Source organism: Heloderma suspectum, chromosome 6 (assembly GCF_057233095.1).
Source record: "Heloderma suspectum isolate Gila_16-S chromosome 6, 16-S_ref, whole genome shotgun sequence".
Lineage (NCBI taxonomy): Eukaryota > Metazoa > Chordata > Lepidosauria > Squamata > Helodermatidae > Heloderma > Heloderma suspectum.
In genome coordinates this window covers 87,022,205-87,042,360 of record NC_139463.1, presented here as the reverse complement: position 1 = coordinate 87,042,360, position 20,156 = coordinate 87,022,205, and the positions used below count along the sequence as shown (strand labels likewise).

The window sequence follows — 20,156 nt, the reverse complement described above, 5'->3', positions numbered from 1 at the left end:
TTTATCCCTCTACGTGGAGTGCTACGAATGCGAGTTAAAGCCAGTGGGAGCACCTGGGGCCACTTTAAGTGGGTCTCTGTGCAAATTTTTATCATTGTCTTTAATGTCCTATTCATGCGCTCCACCTGACTTGAACTCTGAGGCCTCCATGGGGTATGGAGTCTCCATTTAATGCCTAAAGCTTTGGACACTTCTTGCACTATCTTTCCCACAAAGTGGCTCCCTTGATCCGACTCAATAGACTCAGGCAACAGGAACCGGGGTATCAGTTCCTGGAGCAGGAAGCATGCCACTGTTGATGCTGTAGCTGTCCTTGTAGGGTAGGCCTCTACCCATCCCGTTAGCTGGTCTACCAGTACCAATAAATATTGGTGTTGGCCTGACCTTGGAAGCTCTGCGAAGTCAATCTGCCAGGCCTGTCCAGGGTAGTGCGCCCACTGTCGTCCTCCCATTGGCCGTGGCACTTGGGCCCCTTTTGGATTTACCTTCTGGCAGGTGGGGCATCTTGCTGCAACTCATTGAGCTTCTACATACAATCCCGGTGCCACAACCTGTCGAACTAGTAAGTCTCCCATTGCGGTGCCTCCCATGTGGGTCTTCGCATGAAGTTGTTTTACCACTTCTTCTGCCAGCCATCGGGGTAGCATGACTTTTCCTCCTGGGACTATCCACCACCCTTGGGGATTTTTTGTGGCCTTGTTTTCCTTGGCAGCTTTGTCATCAGCCTGGGTGTATTTTGCTTTATAGTCTTCCAAGCGGAGGGGTATCTCATGGGCTAAGCCTTGAAACACTACTTCTCCTCCCATCTGCACTGCTTCTTTGGCTGCCATGTCGGCCTTCGCATTTCCCCTTCTCTGGTGCTCATCTGTGGCTCTGCCATGCGCTTTTACATGCACCTCAGCTACCGCCTTTGGCAGTTGGAGAGCCTCCAGTAGTGCCACAATCTGCGGTCCATTTGCAATCTTCTGTCCAGAGGCTGTGATGAACCCATGTTCTTTCCACAGTAGTCCATGGGCATGTACAATGGCAAAGGCATAGCGTGAGTCTGTAAATATGTTCACTCTTTTATCCTTCCCCAATTCTAGTGCACGTGTCAAGGCAGTGAGTTCTGCTGCTTGCGCTGACCAACTTGCGGGGAGTTTCTCTTTCCACATAGTTTCAGTCAGCGTTACCACGGCGCATCCTGTATGTCGTGTGCCATCGATTACGTTGCTTGAGCCATCTACAAAGAACTCTTCTTCTGGATTTTCAAGCGGGTCATCTGTCAAGTCGGGTCGAATCAATACTGTTTGAGTTAACACTTCTAGACAATCATGACATGGGGGTCCTGGTTCTGGCAGAAGGATGGCTGGATTCAGGGCCGTGGTATGCTTATAGGTGAGGCCTGGATTAGATAACAAAAAGATCTCATATCTAGATTGTCTGGAAGGGTTTAAGAACTTTCCTCCCTCTGCTCCAAGGATTTGGGGCACGCCATGTGGGGTGTGTATCTCCATGTTAGCTCCCATGACAATCTTTTGTGCCTCCTCTACAAGGGTAGCAGTGGCCGCAACGGCTCTCAGACATGCTGGCCACCCTTTTGCTACAGGGTCCAGGACCTTGGAGTAATAGCCCACAGGCCTCCATGTTGGGCCCACTGGTTGAGTCAAGACTCCCGAGGCAACTCCCTTGTTCTCATGCACGTACAGTCTATAGGGCTTGCGCCCATTTGGAATCATGAGTGCTGGAGGTTGTGAGAGGGCAGTCTTCAATAGTTCAAATGCATGCTGATTTTCTTTGGTCCATTTCCAACTTGCGAGGCCCTCTTTGGTAAGAGACTCATACAGGGGCCTAGCCTTTCCCCCATAATCAGGAATCCACATTCTGCAAAACCCTGTCAGACCCAGAAAGGCTCGTAGCTCCTTTGGGCTTTTAGGAGCAGATATATTTTGTATAGCTTGAATTCGATCTTTGCTCGGGACTCTTGTTCCCATTTCAATTTCATAGCCTAAGAAAGTGACCTTTGGTTGGCATATTTGAGCCTTCTCTCGTGATACTTTGTACCCCCTTTCTCCCAAGGTGTTCAGCAAGGACTCTGTTGCTCTCTTCCCCGTTTGCATGCTAGGGCTCGCTATCAACAGGTCATCAACATATTGCAACAGCGTCACCTCCTGGTGTTTGTCTCTCCACTGCTCCAAATCCTTCTGCAATGCTAATCCAAAAATGTGGGGGGCTGAAACGAGCCCTTGGGGCAACACAGCCCATAACAATTGAGTTTTATGATAAGTATCTGGGTCTTCCCATTCGAATGCAAATATTTTCTGGCTGTCTTTGTGCAGTGGGATAGAGAAGAAAGCATCTTTTAAATCTAGGATGGAAAACACCCTTGCATTTGCTGGGACTTGGGTCAAAATGGTGTGGGGGTTCGGAACCAGGGGATGATCCACTAAAACTTTCTAGTTTATGGCTCTCAGGTCTTGCACCAGCCTGTAGGAGGCACTGTTTGGTTTGAGCAACCCCAATATTGGGGTGTTAAAGGGGGATGAGCCCTCTACTAGCCAGCCATACTTCTTAAACTTTTCAATAAGCGGTTTTAAGCCTGCACGAGTAGCTCTGTTCAAAGGATACTGTTTCACACACACAGGCAGCTCTCCCTCCTTTAGGGGAATTTTGATTGGTGTTACATACTTTGCCCGAGCTGGGGTTCCATCTGCCCATACACACGGGTCAACATTCTCTAAGAGCTCAATCCCCTTGGCCTTTGACACAGTTTCAGTTGCCTGGAGGGCCATCTGGTAATTTGAGCTCTGCTTCATTGGTAGCTGTACTACAATCTGATCCCCACGAAAGAAGATCTCAGCTTGCAGCTTCGTCAGCAAGTCCCACCCCAGAAGGGCAACCAGACATGTGGGCGAGACCACAAAGGCATGTTCTAGTCTATTGTCTCCGATCTTTGTGAGGAGGGGCTCACATACAGGCAATCTAGCCTTTCTTCCTTCAATTCCTTCTATTGTCACGTGTCGTCCGCTTTCTTTGGTGAGGGGGGGTTTTGCAGGGATCATGGAAAAGGTGGCTCCAGTATCTACCAGAGCCTCATAGTCTCTGCCACCGACCCTTATCTTTACCATGGGATCTTCCCGAGTACTTACTCGTAGGGTGGTGGCTTTAGATCCCGGTCTCCTTCAGCTACATTCCTCAGAGGAGTCTGCTCTCAATTGGTGCCCCTCCCCCTGGCTCTTCTCTCTCTGCCTTCTCAGCGGGCAGTCTTTCTTCCAGTGTCCCTTCTTTCGGTTATATGCACATTCGTCAAACCTCGGGCGGCCCTTTCCCTTCTTCTGCCCCCCCTCTTCCCTCTGCTGAGGCTCTATGCGTCCTGAGCTGCCACTCAAGGTGGCTGCTAGCATTGCCAGCTGCTTTTCACCGCATTTTGTCTCCCTTCTTTCTGTTACTTGCTCTCGGTTGCCATACACTTTATATGCAATCTCTACCAACTCGGAGAATGGCTTGCCCATGGCTCCTTCAGCTTTCTGCAGCTTCTTTCTTATATCTGGTGCTGCTTGCCCTATGAACATTGTATTTACAATGCGCTGGTTTTCTGAGGCTTCAGGATCTAGGTCACTAAACTTCCTAAATGCATCAAACAACCGTCCTAGGAACACAGAGGGATTTTCATCCTTCTCTTGGCAGACTTCATACAACTTTGAAAAGTTAGTCACACGTGGCACAGCTCTCCCCAATGCCTCCGCTATTATTCCCAAATAGTCCTGACTCCGCTCTCGGTCCCTGGGGTCGTTGGGATGCCACTCAGGGTCTACTTGGGGGCATAATTCATGGGGGTCCCTAGTAGTTCCTGCTACTCACTCCTCAGCGATCCTATTAGTGTTGCCTTGCACTAGGCGCCTTTCCTCGGACGTTAGTAGGGTTTGCAACATAATCTGCACATCTGCCCATGTGGGACGATGCGTCTGCCCCACAGATCGAAATAAACTTTGCATCTTATCAGGGTCTTCTCTCAAGGAAGGTTTATGATTTTTCCAATTGAACAGATCAGTGGTGCTGAAGGGCACATATACAAATGCAGTCTGCCCCTCCCCTGTCATTACCTCTCGCATCGGGCACTGGTATTTAGGGTGTGGATTTCGGGTAGCCCTAGGCTCAGCCAGAGGAGAAAAATGTATTGCTAACTGGGATGGATCCCGCAGGGGTCTTGGTGAGCTGGGTTGGGCCACTTGTCTTGGGACTTGGTCAGAAGAGAAGTCGGCAGGGCACAAGGGAGTCACGTTATACTCTCCATCATAGGGTGGTGGTTGAGAGAGACTTTGCGATGTGGACCCGGCTGGCCAGGGTTGAGAGGCTGTGGCCACCGTTAGGGTACTTTCTACTGGAGGTTGAGGCGGAATTGCACGATCACGATCCTGCCCCCTCAAACCTTGCGCCAAGTCTATCTCGTCTTCTCCCTCTAAGATTGGCTTTCCCTTCCCTCCCTTCTTTCTCCGAAGGTCTGCAGCCAGCATTTGTTTGCACATCTCTCCTTTACATTGTTTCACCCAGGAAGGGTTGCTCAAAGCGCAACTCAACCATGAGTCTATATAGGGATACTGATCCCAGTGCCCATCATTTACAACAATAACATGCACTTTTCTAATTGTGGCCTCATTAAAGGAGCCGATATCTGGCCAGTTGACTCCAAATGACGGCCATTCCAATTGACAGAGTGTAACCAGCTTGCCTTTCGACATCTTAGTGCCATAATTTTCTTTGACTTTGCTAAAGTTCTTTAGCATGCATCCCAGGGGAGTGGCAGAGCTTTCTAAACGGGAGTTACCCACCCCCATTGTGCCTACCTCTATTTGAAACCATACACGGAGCCTGACAAAACTCCGACACTTACACAGCGTCTAACAAACCTCAGACGTTTACACAGAGTCTGACAAACCTCAGACGCTCCGAAGGCAACTCAAACAGAAAGACAGAAGAGAAATCAAGTACTTACTCTGCCCAACACCCTAGTGCCATCTCTTCAGACCCGTTCAGCCTGGTTGACTCAATCAATGGAGTCCACGCCTTTAACCTCCTGGGTGTCCCGACCCCCGTTCTCTGGTGCCGTGGCAGACCTCAAAGGCGGTCCGGCGCGCCCCACAGGCACCTTTGCCGGTTCTGTCATTTGACCCCAGGGTGGTCCAAGGGACTCCTGACTGCTCGCCAGTTTGTTGCACAAAATGCTAGTTTCGCCCCCTGGAAGCTAGTCCAATTTGCCCCAAAGAGGAGAGTCAACTTCAGGGTGGGTCCAACTCGATTTTATTGTTTGCAAACAGTTCGACAAAGGAGCTCACGCTCAAAAGCAGAGTCGACCCCCGGCAACCCCCGCGCTACAGTTTTATCACTTAGCTTGCATTCCTCAGCCAGCATGTTACTTTTGATTGGTTGCCAGCGGTTTGCTTAGCAACCTTATCTTAGGGTTACTGTCCGCTCATTCGAGGCATGCGCAGCTCTTACAATGCTACGTGGTGCTTAAGGCACATACAATGGCTTTTAGGTTACATTTTTACTACACCCACAAACTTTACATATCAGTCTGCCTGTCTATCATTCATCCATCTATAACTGTATATAGTAAAATTTTCACAAACACTATAATTCTTCTCCCTGGCATCTACCTTTCTATATGGAGTGATTTCTGTCTTTTTTGATATAGAGAATATTGGATTACGTGTCTGATATGGAGTCAGACACAGAGCTATCCTGATACAAAGTATGCATCTGTATTTGATCACCGTGTTCTTTATCAGTAGCTACTTATATATGTCATTCTTCTTCCCTTTGCCTATGAACCACATTTCCAACCATGAATCCAACATGTTTAGTGTCAAAAAGCACAACCAAGCATAACTAGGCCTGAATGTAAAAGAGAGGTTTACATTCTTGTATAAGAAGGGCTCTAGCTATAGCCTGATATCCAAGGGTGGGTGACATCTTCCTACTCCTTCCAGACCAAAGGCCATGTCAATTTTCATTACATGGGTTTTGCTGGATATGGTAAAGTATGTAGCGTGCTTGACATCTGTGAAGAACTATGACTCCTACCCTTCTGATTTGAAATCTTCCCTTCTGGACACAAGGCACAATCATAACAGCAAAATGGCACCCCTTCCTTCTTTTTCCTGATGTAACCAGGATTACAATTGTCATTACACACAGAAATGGGCAGCACCTTGTTAGAAACATGAGTGGAGAATAGTCAGGACTGAGAAAAAGATGTTTTGATCGTTGTGATTTCAGTTGCACGTGTAAAGAAACATGATGTTCTAAATGGGGTAGATTTGATTGATTGATTGATTGATTGGATTGATTGATAATGCTTTTATACTGCTAGAAATTATAGAATCTCTAAGCAGAAGACATAACAGAGTATTAAAATCACTGCAAAATACAGAATTAATAAACAATTATGAGACAAACACAAAAACAAGCAAATAAAAAGAAATAATAAAATGGAGCAGGGTCAAGATTATCTATTGCAAGACAGGGAAGGAATGGGTAAACATTTTTAGGAGACTCAGAGGGTGTGCACCACTGTTAAGAAGGCCCCCTCTTGTGATGAAGAACATAAGAAGAGCTGCCCATGGGAAACCCACAAGTAGGACATGAGTGCAACAGCACTTTCCCACCATGTTCCCCAGCAACTGGGGTAACTAGGCATACTGCCTCTGAAACTTGAGGCAGCATATTGGATTCATAGAATCATGGAATAGTAGGGTTGGAAGGGACCTATAAGACCATCGAATTCAAGTCAAAGCATCCCTGACAGATGGCTGTCCATCTTCATCTTCAATGCCTCCAGTGTGGGAGAGCCCATCACCTCTCTAGGTAATTGGTTCCATTGATGTATTGCTGTAAAAGTCAGGAAGTTTTTCCTGATGTTCAGCTGGAATCTGGCTTCCTGTCACTTGAGCCCATTATTCCGTGTCCTGCACTCTGGGATGATCGAGAAGAGATCCTGGCCTTCTTCTCTGTGACAACCTTTCAAGTACTTGAAAAGAACTATCCTATCTCCCCTCATTCTTCTCTTCTCAAGGCTAAATGTGCCCAGTTCTTTCAGTCTCTCCTCATAGGGCTTTGTTTCCAGTCCCATGATCATCTTTGTTGCCCTCCTCTGAACCCTCTCCAGTTTGTCTGCTGCATCCCTCTTAAAGTGTGGTGCCCAGAACTGGACACAGTACTCCAGATGAGGCCTAACCAGTGCTGAGTAGAGGGGAACTAATACTTCATGGGATTTGGAGGCTATACTTCTATTAATGCAGCCCATAGGATTTGCCTTTTTTGCAGCCACATCACATTGTTGGCTCATATTCACCTTGTGATCTTCAACAATTCCAAGATCCTTCTCACTTGTAGTATTGTTGAGCCCAGTATCCTCCATACTTCGTACCAATGCACCAAACAAAATGGAGCAATCCTTTGGAAAAGCAATAGCAGTAGTAGTTGCAGATTTCTCAGGTTACTTGGAATGGTTTATCTCTTGCAGAAATCCCAATACAGCCCTGCAATGTAGACATTCCTTAAAATTATCAGCACTTGAACTTATCAGCACATGTCATATACAAGGTTTTCCAAGGTTATTCTTTTTGAGGCATCTAGATAACCCTCAGGGATTAGTGAGGAGGACAGTTAGAGACATGCTGATAATTACGGAGGAGAAAATCCGCTTTCCACATTCCACCATCATTGCAGCACCAAAGATAACAAAACACAGAAGCATCAGCGAGTGGCAGGTGACCAGGTCCGTCCAGCCTCTCTTTGCTCAGAGTGATAGGCACCAGCTTCCTGCTCAGATTAGTTCGGTGTTCCAGACACAGATAAAATTACGTGTATCATTTTGTATACCCACGTGTTTGACTACAGGCTCACATCTTGGTGAATTGTGTATGCTACTGTGAAATAGTCTACAGTTTTATTAACCTCAGCCCATCTTAAACAACTCTTTAAACCATTCTAGGCCAGTGAGAAGGAGAGTCAGATCATGGATTCCCTCTGCCTGGGTAGATTAGCCTGGATGTCCCCCTGTAAAATGGTCCCAAGGCTCTGTAATGGCCCCAGGCCTGTAACCAAGTCACCAGGAGTTTTAGAGGGGCCTAGAGATCCATAATGCCTTCTGCCTTGGTTCATTATTAGTGCAGTTCTCTTGCTAGTGGGCCTCTTGGCTGATAAGATGAGTCAAAGGTCGACATCCTCACCTCAGCACATTCCATGCTAATGAACTCTGAACTGTTGCTCTTACCAGGGCCTAGGATGCACCCGGGAAGAGAGGCTGTGTTTGTGCTAAGCTACAGGTGTCTGTTCTGGGAAAGTTCTGATTGTTTTCCTTCTGAACGAGCACTGTTAGTCTCTGCTGGGAACATTGCAGATGAATGCTAATTCATGCTTGCTGCTGTCATGCTGCCTCACTGCTAACATGTATGGTATAAAACCCATCTTACCCCTTGGCTCTGGGTTCAGAGAAGCTGTCTGATCCAACAACCATTGGGTATGCCTGTGTGCTGTAAGTAACTCAATAAAGTCTCCTTCTAAGTAAACCTGGATCCTGCTTATCACTTCCACGGCACCTCCAAACCTTAGCAGCCCACGGACGGGGCATACAGGCTCTCGGCTAAGTCCTGAGCTGAGTATTCTGGGCAGGTCTGCCCTTTCAATGCATGTGGGGAGTGTGATGCCCAGGCAGCAGCTGCCCAGATCACTGCCACCTATGCAGCATCCAGTTTCACCTGGAGGAGATCAGAGACCTCCTTGCTTGATCTGTAACCTGACTTGTTGGCATTGGGGCTGCACCTCCCCCAGGTGTGATTCCTGACTGGCTCCCCTTCCATCGCTCACCCACCCACCCTAAGGCAAGACCAGCTCAGCTTGGCACCTGTCTGTCCAACCTGTTACGATGTGTGCATAATTACATATATGCATGCACACTGTATACATGCCAACTGAACACACATAAGCAGAATCTTTTGACCTGGTACTCTGGGTGTGGATGAAAACCACAAACTAAGGGAGTGAGAGACCAACAGACAAGGTCCTTGAAAGCAATTTCCTGTATAATAAAGAACTAAAGTGAATTTGAATCATACACCAGGGGAACTGGAATCAAGCAGTCCAAAGACATTAAAATTCTGATCGTTAGAAGAGGACAAGCATTTAATCATCAGTCATATAGCTAGATACATTGAGGTAGATCGACAAGTGTTTGTGTGTATGTGTGTGTGTGTGTGTGTCTGTGCATGCATGAGTGTGTGCATCGGTGCATGTGTGTGTGTGTGTGTGTGTGTTACAATGCTGGCAGCTGCCTGAGATAGCAGATTTTGGGTGTCATGAAAGGGCAGCAAAGTGTGGGATTTTTACTACACAGGAGGAGTCAAGGTGGTTGCGGGATTTTATTGCCTGGTTTGACTAGGATGGGTTTGGGCAACCATTTGTTGCTCCACCTAAGACAGCAAAATGCCTGGGGCTAGCCCCAGTGTCTGACTTAGAAGAGGGGTGGGGGTTGGGAGTTGCACTTTGAAGAGAATAGAACGTTAACAGTTTAAATTTAAGCACTACTTGGCATTTAAATGGAGCTAATTAATCCCCCCAAATTAGGAGTAGGATCACCCTCAAATCAATTTCCTACAAACAAATAAACACACAATTCACTATTTTTTCCTCTGCCAGACAGCTCACCCCCACCCCCATCTCTTTGTCTCTTTCTATCATGTTGTTTTTGTTCGGCACCTAAATGACAACTGTCTTCAAAAACTGGAAGGGTTGCCATGCTGAAGGTTAAGAAGACTTGGTCTCTGTTGTTCCAGATTAGAGCCAGTGGGTGGAGTAGGGGAGTAGATTTCAGTTGAACTTTAGGAGAACTTCCTAACAGTCAGAAATATTTGACAGTGGCAAGATTGACTCAAGAGGTGGTGGGCTCTCCTGCACTAAAGGGTTTTAAGCAGATGCTGGATGGCCTTTTGTTAGAGATGCTGTAGGGCCCAATTAAATGTTCTGCTAATCTTGCATAGTAGAGCTAGGCGTGCCGCGTGACTGGCTTACTTACTTGAGTTAGCGATGTTGTAGTTGTGTCCTACATTGAACACAGGGTTGGACTTGGTGTCTTCAAAGATCCTTTCCAAAGCTTTAATTCTATGATATTCTGAAGTATGCACTTGCAAGGCTGGAACTTCAAATTTGGGAAGTTTGAGAAATTGGTTTCAGCTCATTTTTGATCAGGATTTACCCAGTTTGCAACTTCAGGATCAAACATGGACTCAGATGCAATCTGTGGTCAAAGCCCACACACTTGCGAGCTTACGAAGTGATTCACAGAAGAAGAAAGAAGTGTTTGACAGTACGCGTATATCTGAAAATTCCACAAGAAAAAATGTACACTGTTGAAAAATGCAGACATATACACTTTAATCAATGGGAGAAGAAGACATACATTTCAAAGACACACAGAACTGATGCACACATTTGGAAAAATATGCACAAAAATATGCATGGATTTTCACATGAAAAGAAAAAAAAAACAAAGCTCACCATCTGATATGGGCTTGAGTCAGAACAAGCTTCGAGGTGGAATTCAGAGAACTTCAGCAAGCTCAGTTTTTGCTGATTTACACATCCTATTTCAAGTACAACATTCTCCCTTCGATATAGAAAAAGGCAAGCCTTCCCATCTGGTTGTCATTTGAATGCATTAAGGGAATTTATCTTGACCGTGCATTACACACAATAGGCAGCCGGTCTATCTCAATCTCTCTCTCTCTCTCTCTCTCTCTCTCTATATATATATATATATATATATATATATTATAAACCTCTAAAAAAAGTCTGAAAATGTGCATTTCCCCCATAGGCTAAAGCATGAAAATGCACAATTGGGGGATTTGCTCATATTGTGGGAATTTGCACATTTTTTCATGGGTGAATTTGTGCACATTCTTTTTTTTAATCTTTTTTTATTTTTATAAATGAAATAAACACTACCAACAACATAATCAGAATCTTCAGTTTCCAACATTACAGTATTCTGAGGAAAAGAAAAAGGGAGGATAGCAAAGAAGGAAGAGAAAGAAAGAAAGAAAGAAAGAAAGAAAGAATTATATTAAACTTCAGTAAGAACAAACCAAATATCCAAATATAGATCCAATTGCAGATTATACCTATACAGCATTCTTCCAAACATTCCAAGTATTATTAAATCTTCAATCCACTAAACCACAAATGGTAAACCTTATCTTTCAATATCATAACCTCAGTCTTATAGCAAAGGAATGGGAGCAAACAATCCATTTCCATTGGCCATATATTACCATTCAGCTAATGCATATTAATAAACATTAAAGGTTAAGCCAACAAGGAATAGTAATAATAATAATCCCATAAAGATATTATTTTCCCAGTAGTAACATATGGCTGAGAGCTGGACTAAAAGGAAGGCTGAGCACCGAAGAATTGATGACTTCAAACTGTGGTGCTGGAGAAGACTCTTACGAGTCCCCTGGACTGCAAGGAGGTCAAATCAGTCCATCCTAAAGGAAAGCAACCCTGACTGCTCTTTGGAAGGACAGATACTGAAGCTGAAGCTCAAATATTTTGGCCACCTAATGTGCAGAGAAAAGTAACTGGAAAAGACCCTGATGCTGGGAAAGATTGAAGGCAAAAGGAGAAGGGGATGGGCCAGCAGAGGATGACATGGCTAGATAGCATCACCGATGCAATGAATATGAACTTGAGCACACTCCGGGAGAGAGCAGAAGACAGGAAGGCCTGGCGTGCTATGGTCCATGGGGTCACGAAGAGTTGGACACGACTTAACGACTGAACAACAACAATGATATTATTATTAATAATCAAAAGATCAAAAGTTTATGAAAAAGATCAAAAAAAGCAAATCATTTGTATATTTTAAGTAATATCATACCTAAAATATATTTATATGTGTACACACAAATCAAACCAGTCCATACTCCAGGAAATAAAGCCAGACTGCTCATTTGAGGGAATGATATGAAAGGCAAAACTGAAGTACTTTGGCCACATAATGAGAAGACAGGATACCCAGGAGAAGATGCTGATGCTAGGGAGAGTGGAAGGCAAAAGGAAGAGGGGCCGACCAAGGGCAAGGTGGATGGATGATATTCTGGAGGTGACGGACTCGACCTTGGGGGAGCTGGGGGTGGCAACTGCCGACAGAAAACTCGGGTGTGGGCTGGTCCATGAAGTCACGAAGAGTCAGAAGTGACTGACCAAATAAACAACAACAACAACACACACATACTCACACAAATAGGCATTTTATTACAATATGACACAAAAAAAGGAGAAAGAAAACAAAAGTATGCAAACATTTACTCTGGCATACTGCCTAGACATCTTATCAGCTATAGCCCAGACAGCACTTCAAAAGAACAGTAAAGATGGCTCACTTCCAACTCCGGAGGCTGAGAGAGTTGGTTCCCTTGTTTTAATTTTAATACCAATTAAAAATGATTCTGCAGCATCAGGATCCAAAAATCTTTTCATCTGGCCTTCAGAAATAATTTAAAAGTAGTCAGATAATTAATATGATATTGAAGGTTAATTTGCTTTGCCAAACTTCTTGCCTTGGTGAATTGCCTTCTTCTGTCAATGATTTCTTTAGTATAATCAGGAAAGAGCATAATCTTGTCATTTGCTGGTCCCCACGGAAGCTCACCTCATTCTCTTGCCAGATGCTTAAGGTAATTTTTTGTAGAAATTCGTGAAAATTGAACAATAACAGTCCCAAAAGTCCCTTTAGTGCCTTGTATTGAACCAGGAACATGATATGTATGTTCAATATCAAGTAAAAAATCAGATGGTAAAGCAAATAGCTCATGCAAAAGTTTATCCATAAATTCCGTCAAACTTATATCAGAAGCCATGTCTTTAATACCAAGGATACGTAGATTCGCTCTACATGTGAAGGCTTCCAGTTGAGAAATCTGAGCAGACAAAATATTATGAGATGCTTCAATGGCTGTTTCATTAGCAGTAACCCAATCTTCAAGAGCATTAACTTTTGATTCCATCTTTTGAAAAGAGATATTAATTAAATCCACAGCCCCCTGAAGGGCAATGATTGAGTCCTGAATTGTTTCCAGTTTCTTTGACTGCTCTGGTAGCTGAGAAGACATAGTTTTTATCAAAGCAAGCAACTCCTCTTCATCTCCAGCTTTTCTAGAAACCTTTGCCGAGGGAGCAATTGGAGGGGTAGGTGGCGTTCTCAAGCCTTTCCTTTTTTCCTTTGGTACTGCCATCCTCCAATTCCACTTCCCAAAGCACAACAAGCAAGTATAATTGCAGAAACAAAACAAAAACAAACTTATGCAGATTTAGTTACTCAGATATTGCTGGTAGTTTAAAATCAGAAATGCTACTTGGAGCCGTTTATCCTTGTGTCTCCTAATTGCTTAGGAGTTTCAAACAGTGTTCAGTAGATGACACACTGGCATCTATTCCTAGATTTCAGCCCCTCTGTTTCTCCACAGAAGCAGCTGTTCTTCCAAGATTTCATCCAGATGGTACTGCAAGCTTTCCCTTTTAATTTCAGGGGAAGATAAAAAGGTTTCTCAACCTTTTCCCATCTGTTTGAGATAAGCAACCTGCGGAGCACCGCAAGTCGCTGCCAGATGCCATGGCTCCAACTGGATATCTAAAAATTTGTGCATATTTAAAAAATAAATTAAACCCTGAATCCATCGATGGGCGGACAATGGAAGAAAAGGTGGCCGACAACTTGCAAAAGGTACCTGACCACACAGACAGAATGGATTTTATACAATCCATACATCACTAGTTCTTACATGTGAGACTAGGGATGTACGAATCCCTTACCTGGTTCCGGTCAGGGCATCCGCTGGGAGGAAGGAGGTGATCCATTCCTCCCACTGGAATCCTCAATGGGGGAGGCAATCTGGTCCTTCCCCCAGGAATCCTACCCAGCCAGCTCCACTCCGCAGCCAGTCTGCAGAGCTGCTGGCTGGGCTGATCTGCAGTGGGGCCTCCAGCTGCTGCCGGACTGGTGCAGATGCAAATGGTGTCCTGCGTAGGGGATGCCATTTGTGTCCCTATGGTAGCCTGTGATAGGCTACATAAATATTTATGTAGCCTATCACGGCTAAAGCAGGGACGCAAATGGCGGCCGCTACACCATTTGTACCCCTGCTCTTTGCCGTGATAGGCTACGTAAGTATTTACATAGCCTATCACGGTAAAGGCAGCCACGCAGATGTTCCATATTCCATATTCTAATTACACCTTGAGTAAAGAACTCCTTCCTTATATCTGTCCTGAATCTACTGCTACAATTTTATTGGGCAGTCAAGAGATCTAGTGTTATGAGAGAGAGAAGGAAAATCATCTTTCATGCCATGTCATGCATGTGTTTATACCCCCCTTTAATCATCCTTTTCTTGAACTACACGATCCCTCAAACATTTAGCCTATTTGGGGGAAAGTACTCTTCATCACCCCTTCATGGATCACTGCCTTGATCACTGCCAAGGTAATAATGAAGACCAAGTGCATTTGAGAATCAGAATTATGTGGGGGTTGGAGGTGCATTGGGGGTTGGCGCTACCTCTCCTGACCTCCAGTGGTCAAATTTGGCATTTGGACTCTGTCTTGTTGACATGCCACCAGCTGTTGCATCCCCCACATGGCAGGTTGTTCAGCATTCTTTGTCCCAAAGCAGGTAAATATGTGGCCCTATTCTCATCCTTAAATCGCACGATAGGGGATCAGGAGCATATCCTTGGCCCTGCCCTAGACTGCCATAGGCTAAAGAGAAGGTGTGCATATGGCTATACGTGGGAGTAGTCACTGTACATGTAATCAGAAACCCGTGGATGGTTGTTATCACTTAAGGAAAACACATAATTGAAGAATAACCATTTCTCACAAACCATTGGTTTTATTTTATTATTTATTTGTTGGCATATTAGACATATTATCTTTTGTGGTGGATCAATGCAGAGAGCGTAAATATGCTGGTTAATCCAAGGGATGTTTATTTAGAAACACGAGCTGTTGCACTCACTAGGACTTTGGACTAGATTGACTGTGCATCTGTCAAAAGGATGCATCCTGTTCAGTCATAGAGTAGGACCATTGTCTTTTCTTGTAGGTAACTTGGCCTAATTATTTACAAAATAAAAAAAAGGAAAATGACTCTCATAATGTTTAATTTTGGGGTTCCTTTAGTTTGTTCTCCTCATTAGTTGCTCCCTGTTGTTCAGATCAGCCCTCCGCATGAGGATGTAGCATTTAGGGGAAAAGATGCAAACCAATAAGCCAGCACTGGAGGTTAAAATAGAGAAGATCTCCACAGCCACCATGTATTTTCCTTTGGTGCTCAGGTAGGCTGGGACAAAGGAGAGCCAAACACTGCAAAAGACCAACATGCTGAAAGTGATGAACTTGGCTTCATTGAAACTGTCAGGTAACTTCCTGGCTAGGAAAGCTACGGTGAAGCTGGCAATAGACAGAAAGAACATGTAGCCCAGGACACAGTAGAACATGGTGACAGAACCTTCATTACATCCTGCTACAATTTCCCCAGTCAGTGAATGCCTGTCCATATCTGGGAATGGAGGAAAAGTACTCAGCCAAATCACGCAAAGTCCTGTTTGAATCGAGGAGCAGGAAATGACTATCGAATTTGCTACCTTTTTCCCTATCCATTTCCTCATTGTGGATCCTGGTTTGGTAGCCATGAATGCCAGAACCACCATGATGGTCTTTGCCAGAAGAGAAGAAAGCGCAAGTGAGAAGATGATGCCAAAAGCTGTTTGCCGGAGAAGGCAAGTCAATGCTTTTGGCTTTCCAATGAACAACAAGGAGCAGAGGAAACAAAGAAGGAGAGAGATGAGGAGGACGTAGGTGAGGCTCCGGTTATTGGCTTTGACTATGGGAGTGTCGTGGTGCTTCACAAAGGTTCCAAGTACCAAAGCTGTGATCAGAGCAAGACCAGGAGCAGAGAAAGCTAAAGTGATCCCCAAAGGTTCTTCATAGGAGAGGAAGCTTATAACCTTGGGAATGCATTGGATCTGCTCTAAGTTTGAATAATGGTCTTCTGAACATTCAGTGCAGAAATCCATATCTGGAAAGAAAAGAGAGATTGACAGGTTATGAAATCTACGCTAGCAGAGGCCTTGAAGCAACAATGTAGCATGGTTCAAACTTCATTTCCTTATGTGGAAGAATAACCATTTATTGCATGCTCCCACACGGTGACCACATGACTGCTGAGAAGGGTAGCATGTTATTTTCAAGGTTCCATCGAACACAATGAATCTGCGCCATCTCGTGGCTGTTTTAATAGTGTAACAATCCAACAATAAAAGACGGTTTATTCGTTCCGACTTTTTTTGGAGCACAATAACCAGGAAATTGCTCTGGATGTGCCCTGGAGGTTAACGACGTCATGAAAAGGACCCACAAACTTCTGTGAGTGAGCAATCTCAATAGAATAAAAGCTCCATGTGAAGGAGCCCTGAAAGTCACTTCCAACAAATGGAGGGGCTTTTTTCACTTTTTGTCTTTAAACTGCTCTTTCTCTCTCAAACGTTCACCAGTATTCCTGATATTGTCAGGATATGTACAATGAACCTTCTTTCTGGCATCTGAAAGTTTCAGAGAGATTGGGGAAATTATTCCAATTTTATAAAAGTTAGAACAACCCAAGCCCCGATCACCATTTAAAATGGTGGAAGGCTTAAACACACACACACACACACACACACACACACAACTTCATGGGACTTAAGAATATAATAAAACGTGCATAAACACCAGAATCCTTCCCTGTGGCTACCTTTCTATATGCAGTAATTTCTTTCTTTTGAGGTATGGAGGGATATTTAATTACATGACTAACATAGAGTCAGCCATAGAGCTATCATGACCCAAAACACACGTCAGTTTTATGAGATGACATGCCAACGCATTCTTTGTTGGTAGCTACCTACATATATCTTTCTTCTTTCATTTGCATATGAAGCACATTATTAACTAAATCAAACCACAAATCCAATGTTTTGAGTGTTGAAAGATATAACCAAGCATAACCAGGCCTGTATGTGAAAAGGAGATTTACGTTCTTCTGTAACAAGGGCTCTGGCTATAGTCTGATATTCAAGGACACCTAAGACCTTCTGACTCCCTCCAGATCAGGGGCCATGCTAATTTTGATTAAATTAGTTTTGCTTGATAGTATGAGATGTAGTGCACTTGACAGCTGTGAAGACTATGCCTCCTACCCTTTTGATAAGAAACCTTCCCTCGTGGACATGGAACACAATCATAACAGCAAAATGGCTCCCCTTCCTTCTTTTTCCTGCTGTAACCAGGATGGCAGTTGTCATTACACAGAGAACGGGGCAGCACCTAATCAGAAATATCAGCGGAGAAGGGTTAGGACTGAGAATGATATGGTTGAGGATTCATCTGATGGCTGAGGACTCATTTGCAGGTGTAAATAAACGTGGTGTTTGAAATGGGGTGGATTTCCTATGAGTTTGTTTGTTAACAATACTTACATGTAGGGCCGGGTAGATCACTTACCCCGTTCCGGCTGGGGGGGGCGGCGATCTGTCCCTCCTCCCCGGAATCCATCCATGCCAGCTCCGCTCTGCGGTGATCCTGCAGATCCAGCTGCCAGCTCCACAGCACTGGCAATACAGCCGGCCGCCATTGCCGTGCCATATTGCTGTGCTAAACCTGGACGCAAATGGCGTCCACATTGCCATTTGCGTCCCTGTTTTCATGCGATAGGCTATGCAAATTATATTTATGTAGATATTTGTGTAGCCTATCTAGGGATGTACAAATCCCACTCACCAATCTGTTCTGGGGCATCGGCGGTAGGGGGGAGGCGCTCCGTCCCTGCTCCCGGAATCCTCCCCGGTCAGCTCCACTCTGCGGCAAATCCATTGAGCAGCCGGCCTGGGCTGGCTGCAGCCGGAATTCTGGCCATGGCTGGGCTGCTGCGGCCGCAAATGGCGGCCGCTATGCCAGCCACCATTCGCGTGGCTGTCAAGCCGTGATAGGCTACTTAAGTATTTATGTAGCCTATCATGGCAAAAGGCAGCCACACAAATGGAAGCTGCTACACCATTTGCGTGGCTTCCTTTTTCCAGCCTATCACGGCAAAGAGCAGGGGCGCAAATGGTGTAGCATCTGCCATTTGCGCCCCTGCTCTTTGCTGTGATAGGCTTTATAAGTATTTACTTAGCCTATCACAGCAAAAGGAAGCCATGCAAATGGCGGCCACAGCAACCTGGCAGCGGCTGGGAGACCAGCCGGAGCCATCGCCTCCACATCCACTGCCAGGTAAACTCCATCCAGGGGGGATTCCACAGGGTGGCGGGGGGAGGCCATTCCGCTACAGAATCCAAGGGGCCAGATTCTAAGGAATCCAGCCTCACAAGAGTCTGTGGCAGAATTCTCTGACATCCCTAAGCCTATCGCGTGAAAAAACAGCGCCTGGCTCCACAGGGTCACCGCATGGAGGAGCCAGCCTAGACGGATTCCGGAGGGGCGCGGAGGTGAGTGCTCCATTCCACCATGGACCCCAATGGGGCCGGATTCTTGGAATCCAGCCTCATTGGGTTCCATGGCAGAGTTCCCCAACAGAATTCCCCAACTTACATGCCACTTAATATAACAAAGTGTCTAAGCGATTCACGTACTAAAGTATTAAAATTACTGTTAGAAATATACTGTTATTAAACAATTACATCTAGTATGACAAAAATATAATAAAAAGAATAAAATGGACCAGCATGACAACTATTAAGTACAACTATTAAGTACAAGCCAGGGGAAGCTTGAGTAAACATTGAGCATTTTCAGGAGGCTATTAAACACATCCTGTTTTCTACCTCCTGAACTTCATGGGGGAAGTTGTTCCAGTGGGTGGGCATCACTACTGAGAAGGCTCTCGTTTGAGATTTCAGATCAGTCCATTGAGATATTTTCTCAGTATATGATATAGAACGTAATCCCCGCTGATTTCTGGTTATACTGATGGAATGAGATTGTTCCAACTCAGCCTTAACACAGGGCCACACAGCTATGGCCCTTTAATATTTAGATATTGTTGTTATTGTTGTCTGTCACCTTGATACATTGTATATGACAGATGGCATTAAGTTCATTTTAAACAAACTCACAAAAAATAGGTTGTGTTAAATCAGACTCATATGAATTAGCCATCTACAATTTTTCATTTAAAAAAACTTTAGGTTCTTTCTGTCTCACCTGGTTAAACATCCTAGGCCACACAATGCTTTTATCTTCGATTGTTAGCTGCTTTCCACGAGGAGCCTGTGGACTGAACCTTCCAACTTGAACTCTCAGAAAAGACTGATTTGGGAAAATTACCCAGTTGGTAACATCAAATCCTGTGACTACTTCTCCATTTTCATCAAACTGTATTGTCTCTCCTGCACTGTTGTTGAATGAGATGCCCCTTAGAAAAGGATGGAGCTAAATTCAAAGAGGAAAAGATATAATGGGACAGCACAGTATTTTCACAATCACACTGACAAGTAACTATCCTAGATTTGTTGAGAATATTTTACATTTGTCTGGGTCTAGCCCCCTAAAGGCTTTCCCTGAGAGTTCTGTGGCTGGAGAGATGCAAAGTCTGTCTCCTAGGAAGAGTTGTCTGTCTCCAATTGCTAACCAAGTGGAAACAGAAATTTGTGACAGAACAATTTGATTAATTAGGTGTTGAGTCATCACACCTCCATCCTGTCTTAATGTGACCCTCGAGAAAACTAAGTTACTGATCAGGGGTTTCTGGAAAAGGAGATGGAGACAATGAGCAAATTGATAGTATTTAACCCTAATTTAACAAGCAAGCATGGCCTTGGTGTACAAAATGAAGCAGGACTAAGGCTAATAGATTTTTGCCAAGAGAACATGCTGATCATAGCAAACACTCTTTTCCAACAGCACAAGAGGCGACTCTACACATGGACATCACCAGATGGTCAATATCGAAATCAGATTGATTATGTCCTTTGCAGCCAAAGATGGAGAAGCTCTATACAGTCAGTCAAAACAAGACCTGGAGCTGACTGTGGCTCAGATCATGAGCTGCTTCTTGCAAAACTTCAGCTGAAATT

At 44.7% G+C, this 20,156-nt stretch overlaps 1 protein-coding gene across 1 annotated transcript; it reads right to left on the bottom strand.

The window, feature by feature from the left end:
- Positions 1 to 15,221: 15,221 nt before the first annotated feature.
- On the bottom strand, positions 15,222 to 19,296 carry LOC146341722 (vomeronasal type-2 receptor 26-like). Its single transcript, XM_084807624.1, has 3 exons — positions 19,285 to 19,296; positions 17,283 to 17,409; positions 15,222 to 16,123 (listed from the first exon to the last, which is right to left on the bottom strand). Exons 1-3 carry the CDS (start codon positions 19,294 to 19,296, stop codon positions 15,222 to 15,224), a joined length of 1,041 nt encoding a protein of 346 aa, XP_084663750.1.
- Positions 19,297 to 20,156: the final 860 nt, after the last annotated feature.